We start from the raw sequence: 11,815 nt of genomic DNA, 5'->3' as shown, positions 1-11,815 counted from the left end.
GTACAATTGACGCAGGACCCAAAGTTACGTGAGGGACAAGAGGGTTCCCCGAAGGCTAGGCACCAGTACATGGACAACAAACAAAGTATGATGCTGCACTCTTAAGACTTTTACTTCAACTCGGAAGTACCGCAGCGACGCATCAGATGAGTATCAAGCTGAAAAAATTGGTTCGAGAGACGATGAAGCCATCCTTGCACTTTAAGCACAAGACTCGCCAACGCTCGTTTCTGCGAGTGCTGAAGGGGTGGTTGACAAGGCCGAATACCGACATGGGGTGAGTGTGGGACACCTTTTGTAACATGAAAATCCTTGAAAATTTTGTCATAAAAATGGCTCAAAACGCCGGTTTTTTAAGCGCCTCATTCGATGAGGTCCATTGATCGCACCCCAATGTCTTTTCTTTCCGACGATGTACACTTGCCCGAACTCATGTCTAGAGCGCTCAAACGGTGTGCCCTGATTAGCATTAAATGACAAACCGCCACTGTCTAGTGAGCCCCATACATTTTTAAAGCATGAGAAGGTTAGCTTAACCCCACTGAATGCAGAGTCGCTTTAAGATCAGGTTTTGAGTGCAGGGCAACTACTAAACTAAGTAATACCCCTGTCAAGCGGGCAAGTTAAGTGCACTTAACGAGAGTGTACTTCGCTGTAAGTACACTTTGCCGCATCTAAACGACGCAAGAGAAGTGTCACTCGCGGGAGAGTGTACTCCGCTGAGAGTGCGTTCGCGGACCACACTTTGCTGGCCGAGTGCGTAGCCTCGACGCCAGCCGTTTCAATGGTACAAAATATAATGCATAGAAAAAGTACACAGAAGTTCATTTTACTTCTTTACTACCTTTTAAGAAATTAATTTGGTTTGAGTGATAAGCGAAACAGCACAATAAAGAGACGAAAATAATTTATCGTGTACGCAACTATCTACGCGATGCGGAACTGCGGCGTCGCCATTTTCATTTCGGTCGTGTTTATGTTTTGATACGAGCACGTGCTACCCACGCCGGTCGAATTTGAATCGCGTGGCGGCCTTTGCGGTGGTGTCGCGACTGGTGATCTCCGCGAACTCCGTTTTTCTGCCGAGATCAAGAACGCCATGGCATGCTCTGAGGATTCTTGTGCCACGCCTGCTTCAAATACGGCGGTGGATAATGATGAAAGCTGCCGAAGCAAGGAAAGAACAACGTGGACGGACGAGGAGACAAGAGCATTGATCAACATATGGGAGGATATGTTGCCGGACCTGCGTGCCGCCAAAAGAAATTTAAAAATTTATATGACGATAGCAGAGCGCCTCCGGGCAGTAGGTGTCCGGAAGAACACCAAAGAAGTGAAGAAAAAAATCCAGAATATGAGCAACAAGTACAGGTAAGAGCCTGTTTATGTTCTACTCTAGTACCTACAGCCTCATTGTGCATGTTTTACCTGTGGCAGTTAAATTATTTCATTTATTCGCCATCTCATCCTTGCTGGAATTTCCGTTTGCCCCAAAGCTACATTTGGGCCACTAGAGAAGGCATTGTGGACAGCTCCGGTTAAATTTAGACGACCCGGGGCTCTCTACCGTGCAGCGACATTGCACAGCGCTGTCTCACATTTGAAGCTCGCCGTGTAAATGCAGCTGGAGTTGGCAGGATTTGAATCTGCGGCTCAGCAGCCGAAAGCCAAAGCCGCCGCGGCTGGTAAGAAATTGCGGTCGCAGCAGTTACGCTACAGAATTAAGTTTGCGGCTGCTTTATTTCGCTTTCACAACAAAAAAAGTGTTCTTGAGGTTGTGCATTGCTGGAAACGTTGCAGCAACCTGCGGAGCCATTTTTTTTTTTGCCATTTCAGGCTGCTCACCAGGACGGGCACCAAAACCGGATCCGGGTGCATACCATGGAAATTCTATTGGGATCTGCACCGCTTCCTTGGCTCCCTTCCTGCGAATGATGCGAGCCTAATGGAAGAAAGTGGCTTTAGTGCCATTGATGATGTAACTCCAGAAGAGGTATTCACCATAACAGCATTCAGTAGTAACTGATGCAGGTGTCGGACAGTCGAGTTTATTTAGTACAATACAGTGACTTTCAAATTCATATTCAGTGCAAGAGGTATTTTGTTGGCTAAAAATTCAGCCTTTGGCAAATTCTTTCATCCTCTTACACATTCAAAAACAGTATAAAAACAGATAAACAAAGAACATCAAGTAAAAAGGCAAGTACAGAATTAATTTATTGCCAGTAAAGTAACAGAAGCCATCGCTCTGTGAGCACATATATTGTTCAGAGATGTTGGTTTATCCGTACACTTTTTTTTTTGCTTACAGCAATGTGTTTTCATTCTTGAAAGAAATTCGTACACCAAAAAAGTACATTCTTTCAAGATGATGTACCAACTAACCCGTCAAAAAGTTCTACTACAGCATCTGTTTTTATTCTTTCTTCAGCTCTTCGACGGCATGGTGCACAGTGGCACAGGCCCAGGTCTGTCCCAGGAACTGCAGACAGGTGTGCTGCTTGCTGAAGAGAGTTTCATTCATCAAGAGGGCGAAACCGCCCCGTTGGAGCCTGCTGCTGCTGTTGCACCCGCAGCACCACCAGATACACCAGTTGCAGGAAAGAAAAGGCTGGCTGCGCCTGCTAAGCTCATGGCACAGCTATTGGAAGAGCAGCGCCAATTGCGCTCTGCACTAGAGCGCCACCGTGCCGAAACTGTAGCAATCCAGAAGGAGCGGCTAGAAATACTGAAGCGAAATGAAGCTCGCGAAGATAGGCTGCTCGATATCTTGGAAAAGATGCACAAAGACAAATAAATTATGCGTGAAAGGGTGTATGTCCTTGCAGTTCTTTGTCTGTTCCGTTATGCCATCCTCTGCTGCGCTACAGCTTGCTTGTCAGGTAAATACATAAGTATGCTTTTGTTGCCGCTGTCATGCATTTCTTTTCTGTGCCTGCCTTGGGTAGCACTTTATTTCTGAAGACATGCCACGGCAACACGACAAAACTGCCACATTAGTTGAAGAACACATCACGAGCTAGTTGGTTTTCCACCACAACGAAAACAGCGCAAACTTCACGAACGACTGCAGAAAGAGGAGACGAGATGGAGGCGCTGACTAACAACTGAAATTTTATTGCTCTGACACATTGGTAAATATACTCAAGGCATCAAAAACAACAAGAAGGATGAGACATGACTCACAGACAATCGCACCTGGATAAGGAATTTCGTTTCCTTTCGACAGCTCAGCAGTCGTGATTTTCTGCTCGTTTCCTGCTGCAATTGTCTATGATTCATGTCTCATCCTTCTTGTTGTTTTTGATGCCTTGAGTATATTTACCGATGTGTAAGAGCAATAAAATTTCAGTTGTTTGTCACCGCCTGTGTCTCGTCTCCCCTTTCTGCGTCATTTGTGAAGTTTGCACTGTTTTCGATGTCACATTAGTCGAACAACAAAAGCCAGCATCCACCTTAAAACACTACAATGACCTAGTCAAAAACACCTGCTTCAGTTTAGTCTGGCTGATATTGCGCTCATTCATGGCACGTGTTGATGCTGTGCCTTCTTCCAAAAATAAGTTGCTAGGGCGTCCCTCACAGCTTGCCCTCCCCCAGTGCACTCTTCGGTGTTGCGTGATGGCTGGGCATACAAGTCCAATGCACGTGCTTCACTTTCCCACTGGGGCTCTACGCTGTCTTTCATTGCCTCACAGATATTGTGAAGGATACAAGCAGCCCGAACAGCCAGTTTTGCCTTCTTCAGCCGGCACTCCATCCTCTTCATCACAAAGCGAAAGCGTGCCTTTAGCCTCCCAAAACCATTCTCGACAATCCTCCTGGTCTTCGAAAGATTGTAGTTGAAAACTGCTTCACGGCTTCCAGGATTAGCATTTGGAAACGGCTTTTGGAGGTTTGGTGACATGGGAAATGCCTGATCACATAGAAGAATTGGTGGAACATTGGTGCCCTCTATCAGTGCCGTGGGAGAGCTGAAGGTCCCATTCTCGATTAGAGTATGGAGCTTAGAGCGGCCATAAACACTGGCATCATGGCATCTTCCGGGACAACCGATGTTTATATACCGAAAATGGTATTTATGGTCCACTACTGCCAGGAGTATAATGCTGTACCTGTGTGGGAGAGCAAATATGGGTTCATCAGCATTGGTTGCAAAGATAACGCATGCAAACAGTCATCATCACAGTTGCTTACACCCTTGAAATGGCTCCCTGTTGCGTACAGGAATGGCAATTTTTAGGTTTGATTTATTGGGGTTCAACGTCCCAAAGCGACTCAGGCTATGAGAGACGCCGTAGTGAAGGGCTCTGAAAATTTCAACCACCTGGGGTTCTTGCGCTGACATGCGCTGACATGCGCTGACATTGCACAGTAAACGGGCCTCTGGAATTTCGCCTTCATCGCAATTCGACCGCCGTGGCCAGGATCGAACCTGCGTCTTTTGGGTCAGCAGCCGAGTGCCATAACCACTGAGCCATCATGGTGGCCTTGCAATTTTAAGCAGGCACTCAGTAGTCAGGCGGATATGCATACAAATTGCCGTGTGAATTGCAATGCATTGAATATACAGTAGCCGAGCTAGGATTTAATTTTTTCTGTACTGATGCACACTGCTTTAGTAGAGTGGACAAGTGTGCTGACTGCAAAGAAATGCACAAAGCACAAATGCAAAAATGCATGAAGCACAAATGCAGACTTGCACAAATAAATGCACACACAGATCAAGGCATACTAGATTTGATTGGGAATGATGAACTAGGGAACAATGCAGCAAAGACAGCATGCAGAGAATCCCAACAGGAAATTCTGGTATTATGAGGCGAATAGGTTTAAAAAAATAATATTATTGAGATGGCTGCTGCTAATGAAATTTATATTCAAAGCATTAAACAGAAGGAACTTATTAAACTGGCACATACGAACGCACATATACAATATGAAGCATGGGTTGTTACAAATTATAGGAAGAGGATATCCATCAGAAGCAGTGCAGTTAAATATGCAATAATGAGACATCAGTCATTAAAAAATCAAGCACACCAGGAGTGCACTTTTACATCATCCACACACACCAGATACTTTTATGCACAAATCTCGAGTAACAGAAAATTTGGGGGTAATTACGGTGACGTCTTCTGCCACTGCTTTTAATATTCCATCATGAACAGAAGTTCGGACTCTATTAAGCACGCTACTAGGTAGTACGCAACTTGAACACATATACAATGTCTGATAAGTATATATACAATCCTGCATAAATCCTTCACCACAAAGAAAAGTGTTATTCATTATGGCGTGATAACGACGTAAAATTGTGCAAAGTGCAAAAATGAGTCTGCCGGAAGCAAAGGAACCTACCAGCCTTTGTAATTATAATAGTCCGTGGCATGCTCCTTCGGTGGCGACACGGGAAAGTGGCAGCCATCCAAGGCGCCGATGGCTTGGGGAAAGCCTGTTATAGCGTAGAATTCACGCATGTGGGCACTCATTTTCATCGGATGCACCATTTGCAGCCATTCCCCTTCAAGAAGGTCGACCACTGCGGCACAAAATTCTTGATGTAGGACGTTCACAGTGGAACGACCTACTCCAAAGAGGTGCGCAACAGTTCTGTCCTCTGCGCTTGAACACAAGCGGTACAGACCCACGGCGACACGTTTTTCCACAGAGATGGGCTTCATCATGGTCGTGGTTTGCCGCTCAAGAACCGGGCGGCACGATTCCACTATATATCGAAAAGTGGAAGGCGACACACGCAGCGCTTGCCTGAAATGAAATTCGCTGAGGTTCGGTAACGTGTCCTCAAACCAAGTGTCATTCCGTACAAAGCGCAACCGCTCTCGGTGAGCGGAAGGATAGTGCTCTGCCAGGACGGTCGCGATGGCGAAATTGTTGGCCATGATCTGGTCCTCCAAGTGCCTGAAAGTTGACACGGCATCTTCAAGTTCATCGTCTAATTGTTCTTCCTGACGTCGGCGCCGGGCTCTTGCGTGAAGATAACTGCATAGAATTTGCTCATATTTTCTAGCGGTACCACACACTCCCTCGTCGCACGCCGCCATGTTGGTCTGGATAGGCTAGGAAGTCGTCTTGGCCGGCTTTGACTTGCAATGTTCTTGTAATAAAAAACGTATTTTCGCTTTTTTTGACAAAAAATCGGTTAGATTTGTTTTTATCCACGACACGACGTAAAGCAATCAATTATTAGAAGTTTTTATATATTTAAAACAAATCTTTAAAAAAACGCGTCCTTAGCCTCTCGCCATTTTTTTTACTGAAAGTACACTCTCTTTTCCCGTTTAGCACCGCGTAGCCTAAAGTGTCACTCGGGGTCCCGAAGTGCGCTTTCCGTAAGTGCACTTAACTTGCCCGCTTGACAGGGGTATAAGTCTACTCCTGGATGCGTCGTTCGAGTGCTCTAGACAGGTGTGTTGATGACTGTGCGTCTCACCTGACGCTCATTTTACCTCAGCGCTACCAAAATAGCTGACCACTGCGCTGAGGGTTAAGCAAAAGCACTTAAAAATTCCGAAGGCACACTTAAGGGTGGTTACCCGATCGAAAAACACGACAGCAGTTTCTGTCGCACGACAGATTCTCCTGTCTTGCGACAGAGAGTCCGGTCGTGTAGTCTGTCGCACGACAGCGACTTGTGTCGTGGTTCTGCCTTGCGACAGAGGTGCCTGTCGTTGGTTCTGCCTTGCGACAGAGCCACCTGTCGCGGGTTTTGTCTCACGACAGAGCTGCCTGTCGTGGGTTCTGTCGCGCGACAGGCAGCTGTCGTGAGCTCTGTCGCACGACAGACGTACCTGTCGTGGCTTCTGTCGCGGGTTCTATCTTGCGACAGACTCCTTACACACCTGTCGCGCGAGAAAAGGACCTGTCGTGGGTCCTGTCCCGCGACAGACTGTACAGATGCCTGTGGCTCAGTGGCCACCGCTGTGACTCAGTGGTTATGGCACTCGGCTGCAGACCCGAAAGACGGGGGTTCGACCCGGCCGCGGCGGCCGAATTCCGATGCAGGCGAAATTCAAGAGGCTCGTGTACTGTGCAATGTCAGTGCAGGTTAAGAACCTCAGGTGGTTGAAATTTTCATTGCCCTCCACTACAGCGTCCCTCGTAGCCTGAGTCACTTTGGGACGTTAAACCCTCATAAGCTAAAAAATTGATGTCTGTTGTATGGGATTTGCCGTGACGTACTTTATTTTCTCACGACAGAAGTGTCACTATAGCCATCACAAGATGTATCTTCGTGGTCATGAAATATCAGCATAACCTTTTTCGATCTGCATATTTTCTGGGCTAAAATTTTTTCTTACTTGTTTACTTATCTTGGCACATGCCTCTTTTATAACACCTTCTGCAGGGCGTATTCAGCAAAAATTAGACTTGGTAATTATTTGGTGAGAGCTCTGGCAATCCGATTTATATATATGCATGCATGTAACTGTTTGAGCATGCAGAATAATTCTGGTGGGGAAACGGAACGAAATGCAATTCAGGCAGCATGATACGTATACATGCAAGCGAACTAATTTTTGTCTGCAAATCAATCATTATTTTGAGAATGAGCATTATGCCATTGTATGACACAACTAGAATATTCTGATGTTCAAAGCACTCGAGCAGTCATGGCAAACGTCACGATTAAATGCTCTCTATGCTCGTGTAATTTTTTGCCAGAGGCTTGAGCTTACTGCTTAATAAACTGTCTACAATAAATGATCATCATAAGAAATATTGCACTTTATTAATGTATGTACAATAGATTTTCAAGGACAATATGAAATATATATATGAATCACAATTAATACAAACATATGCAAGAGATGGGCTCCCAACAATTTTGAAACAATTTTTTTACAAAGGTAACAGACAAGCACATCTATACATGTCATAACTTATTTCACAAAACAACAATGAGCAATGAACATAATGTAGATGCCAGAGTAAAATACGCAGCAGACAATAAAAGCTGCCTGCTGCAAGCTTTCTCTAAAACTGCATAGCACTCACTTGTACATTTAGAGCTGATCTCCTGAGGAAGTGCTCCAACCAATCTCATACCAAAAGTGCACTGCAGCTTCCTTTAAATAGATGTGTCTGACATATGTTGCTGTATAGCAATGAGATACTGCACAGGCATATTCAAAATGACCCAAAAACAAAATTAAGATATCAACATTTGCAGACCTCTCTAAAAGAAGCAGTTTCAGCAGCACATATAACACAAGCAATACACTCGATCATGCCTCGTTACTGGGCAATAGTTCTAAGCAAAACTAAAAACTGCGAGTTGTCCATAAAAACAAATCATGATGAGAACAAAGAAAAGTACTTAAAAACACTTAGCCATAAACATCTGCTTCTGTACATAGTAGTGGGCAGTGAAGTGAAAACTAAACAAAATCCTGGGCATTTATAATGTACTAGTATCATATAATGTGATGCAGTATGAAGCGCCTAGTGATCTATGAGCCATGTGGTGGTGTCTCATGGAATGACAACATATCTCCTACAACTGTTCACATACCTCTAACCACTCACACATATATGGGCTCATGTCACCGCTTTCAACATAGCACAAGACGCAAAGAAAATTTATTCACAATTGTATGTGTAATATAGCAAAAGGTGAGGCGTCTCAACTAGACACCTTTGCAGTGCGAAGCATAAAACTAGATAAAACAAGTCCATCACTCAGGCATCTGCACTTTCTCAATACGAGGAAGGAATTACCTGGTTAGAAAAGTTGAGACTCTGTTCTTATTGCTCTCTATATTAATGTGACAAAAATATATGGGCACCAATAGGTGCTGTGCATTTTCACCCTGTCCACTGTCCAGACAGAGAGTTTCCATATTAAGTAGGCATTAACAAATTCAAAAATTTGGTCCCCAAAAAAACTGCCCGCAATACGAGTTTAAAGGCAAACAAACCATAAGTAAAATTTCTGATTCATGCCCACAAAAGCTTCAAATTCAAGGCTATCTAGAAAGAACACTGGTACAGGAAGAAAAAGCTTCTGATTTTTTTTCAAGATATATTGTTGCGGGAAAGAATATATTTACAGATATTTACAAATAGACAAGAACAGCTGCGAGCGGCACCGAGAACACAGTCCGAACTTCGTTGTCGTCTTCTACTCTTCCCACTCGTGGCATCGCTCTTTGTCGTCGTCGTCTACCCGCATCAGGACCTCCGGCTGCTGAAACGCCGTCTCGGCGTTAGGGCGGCGACGTATGGGCGTCGTGATAAGGTTTAAGGCGACAGACGTGGACGATGTCGGTGGTGGCGCCTGGGGACGATGGCGAGGTTTCAAGGGGAGCAATTTCATAGTTCACGTCGGTAACACGGCGCACGACACGGTAAGGGCCACGGTAGTGCGAAAGGAGCTTCTCGGAGAGACCGACGCTGCGAGAGGGCGTCCAGAGAAGGACGAGTGATCCCGGGGTAAATTCGACGGCCTGGTGACGGCGGTCGTAGGCTGACTTCTGGGAAACTTGAGAGGCTTGGAGCCTACTACGTGCTATTTGGCGCGCCAGCGCGGCCTGGTAGATGGCGTTCCGAGGGTAAGCAGTGGTGGGGGCTGAAGAAGGCGGCAAGAGTGTGTCCAAAGGCAAGGTGGGATGCCTACCAAACAAAAGGTAGAAAGGAGAATAGCCTGTTCTGTCATGAAGGGAAGAGTTATATGCAAATGTCACATAAGGCAAGGATCCGTCCCAATCTCGGTGGTCTGGCGATACGTACATGGCTAACATGTCGGTGAGCGTGCGGTTGAACCTTTCCGTAAGCCCATTGGTTTGTGGGTGGTAAGCTGTCGCGAGCTGGTGCTGAGTGTCACACGAACGAAGAAGGTCGTGAACTACTCTGGATAGAAAATAACGACCGCGGTCGGTGAGCAGTTGACGAGGGGCGCCGTGGTGAAGGATGACGTCTTGCAGAAGAAAATCGGCAACATCGGTAGCGCAGCTGGACCGCAAAGCACGCGTGATGGCGTACCGAGTCGTATAATCAGTTGCGACAGCGATCCACTTGTTGCCGGAGAGAGACGTCGGAAAAGGGCCAAGAAGGTCGAGGCCAACACGGTGAAAAGGTTCCGGAGGTATGTCGATGGGTTGCAGAAGACCGGCAGGCAAAGTGGAGGGCCTTTTCTGACGTTGACACAGGTCGCAAGCGGCCACGTAACGCTTGACGGAACGATAGAGACCAGGCCAAAAGAAGCGATGCCGCACCCGAGCGTACGTGCGGGACACGCCAAGGTGACCGGCTGTCGGCAGGTCGTGCAGTTCTTCAAGGACAGAAGAGCGTAGACGTTGGGGTATCACGAGCAGGAGCGGAGGGCCATCGGAGCGTAGGTTTCGGCGATACAAAATGCCGTTCTGGAGCACATAAAGGTTCAGAGACAGAGATCGGTTTGCAGAACGGATGCCATCAAAGATAGGACGTAAAGATGAGTCGTGGCGCTGTTCGTTGGCAATATCGGCAAGATCGGAGATAGCTAAGAGGCAGGGCAGGGTCTCAGCATCCTCTAGGTCAGGTGGTTCCACAGGGTATCGGGATAAACAGTCAGCGTCCTGGTGATGGCGCCCTGACTTGTACATGACGGAGTATGAGTATTCTTGCCCATGCGCCCAAGCCAAGCGACCAAGGCGACCGGTGGGATCTTTTAGTGAAGACAGCCAACAGAGAGCGTGGTGATCAGTGACAACAGCGAATGAACGGCCGAACAGGTAGGGTCTGAATTTAGCCACTGCCCAGACAAGGGCAAGACACTCGCGCTCAGTAATGGTGTAATTTTGCTCTGCGGCTGAAAGTAGGCGGCTGGCATAAGCGATGACTCGATCTTGACCCTGTTGACGTTGGGCAAGTACGGCGCCGATGCCATATCCGGAGGCGTCCGTGCGAACCTCTGTGGGAGACGACAGGTCAAAATGTGCTAAGATGGGCGGAGTGGTCAGCAGATGGACGAGGGATGAAAATGAGTTCTCTTGAGCAGGGCCCCAGGTAAAGGGGGTGTCGTTCTTCAGAAGATCGGTGAGGGGACGAGCGATGCCGGCGAAATCTTTGATAAAACGGCGAAAATACGAGCACAAGCCGACAAAGCTGCGCACATCTTTCGACGACCTTGGAAGAGGAAAGCCCTCACAGCTTGAATTTTGATGGGATCTGGGCGTACACCAGAAGCGTCAACGAGGTGTCCGAGAATAGTGAGTTGGGACGACCGAACTTGCATTTCGATGAGTTCAGCTGAAGGCCGGCATTACGAAACACTGTCAGAATATTGGAGAGGCGCTCGAGGTGCGTGGCAAAAGTAGGCGAGAAAACCACAACATCGTCTAGGTAACCGAGGCAAGTGGACCATTTAAAGCCACGAAGAAGGGAGTCCATCATTCGTTCGAAGGTAGCCGGGGCATTACAGAGGCCGAACGGCATGACTTTAAACTGGTATAAGCCATCAGGCGTCACGAAGGCGGTCTTCTCGCGGTCCTTTTCATCAACGGCAATTTGCCAGTACCCCGATCGAAGATCAATTGAAGAGAAATATTTGGCGCCGTGGAGGCAGTCTAATGCATCATCAATCCTTGGGAGTGGATATACGTCTTTTTTTGTGATGCGGTTGAGGTGCCGATAATCAACGCAGAAGCGCCAGCTGCCGTCCTTCTTTTTCACCAGGACGACTGGTGAAGCCCAAGGACTTGACGAGGGCTTGATGATGTCTTTTGTGAGCATCTTGTCCACCTCTTGATTTATGACGGTGCGTTCGGCGCTGGACACTCGGTACGGACGTATGCGGAGAGGAGCGGAATCA

The 11,815-nt window shown here is 46.9% G+C and overlaps 2 protein-coding genes across 2 annotated transcripts; one reads left to right on the top strand and one right to left on the bottom strand.

The window, feature by feature from the left end:
* Positions 1-919: 919 nt before the first annotated feature.
* On the top strand, positions 920-2,797 carry LOC149326352 (uncharacterized). The gene is made up of 3 exons (XM_089564546.1): positions 920-1,371; positions 1,837-1,993; positions 2,432-2,797. Exons 1-3 carry the CDS (start codon positions 1,100-1,102, stop codon positions 2,795-2,797), a joined length of 795 nt encoding a protein of 264 aa, XP_089420672.1. The 5' UTR covers positions 920-1,099.
* A 700-nt stretch (positions 2,798-3,497) lies between these two features.
* LOC149326351 (uncharacterized) lies at positions 3,498-6,089 on the bottom strand. The gene is made up of 2 exons (XM_089562968.1): positions 5,362-6,089; positions 3,498-4,115 (listed from the first exon to the last, which is right to left on the bottom strand). Exons 1-2 carry the CDS (start codon positions 6,063-6,065, stop codon positions 3,524-3,526), a joined length of 1,296 nt encoding a protein of 431 aa, XP_089419094.1. The 5' UTR covers positions 6,066-6,089; the 3' UTR covers positions 3,498-3,523.
* Positions 6,090-11,815: the final 5,726 nt, after the last annotated feature.

The sequence above is a fragment of the Amblyomma mixtum genome, chromosome 10, assembly GCF_055824585.1.
Source record: "Amblyomma mixtum isolate Tamu chromosome 10, ASM5582458v1, whole genome shotgun sequence".
NCBI lineage: Eukaryota > Metazoa > Arthropoda > Arachnida > Ixodida > Ixodidae > Amblyomma > Amblyomma mixtum.
This window is presented reverse-complemented; position numbering and strand designations above follow the sequence as displayed.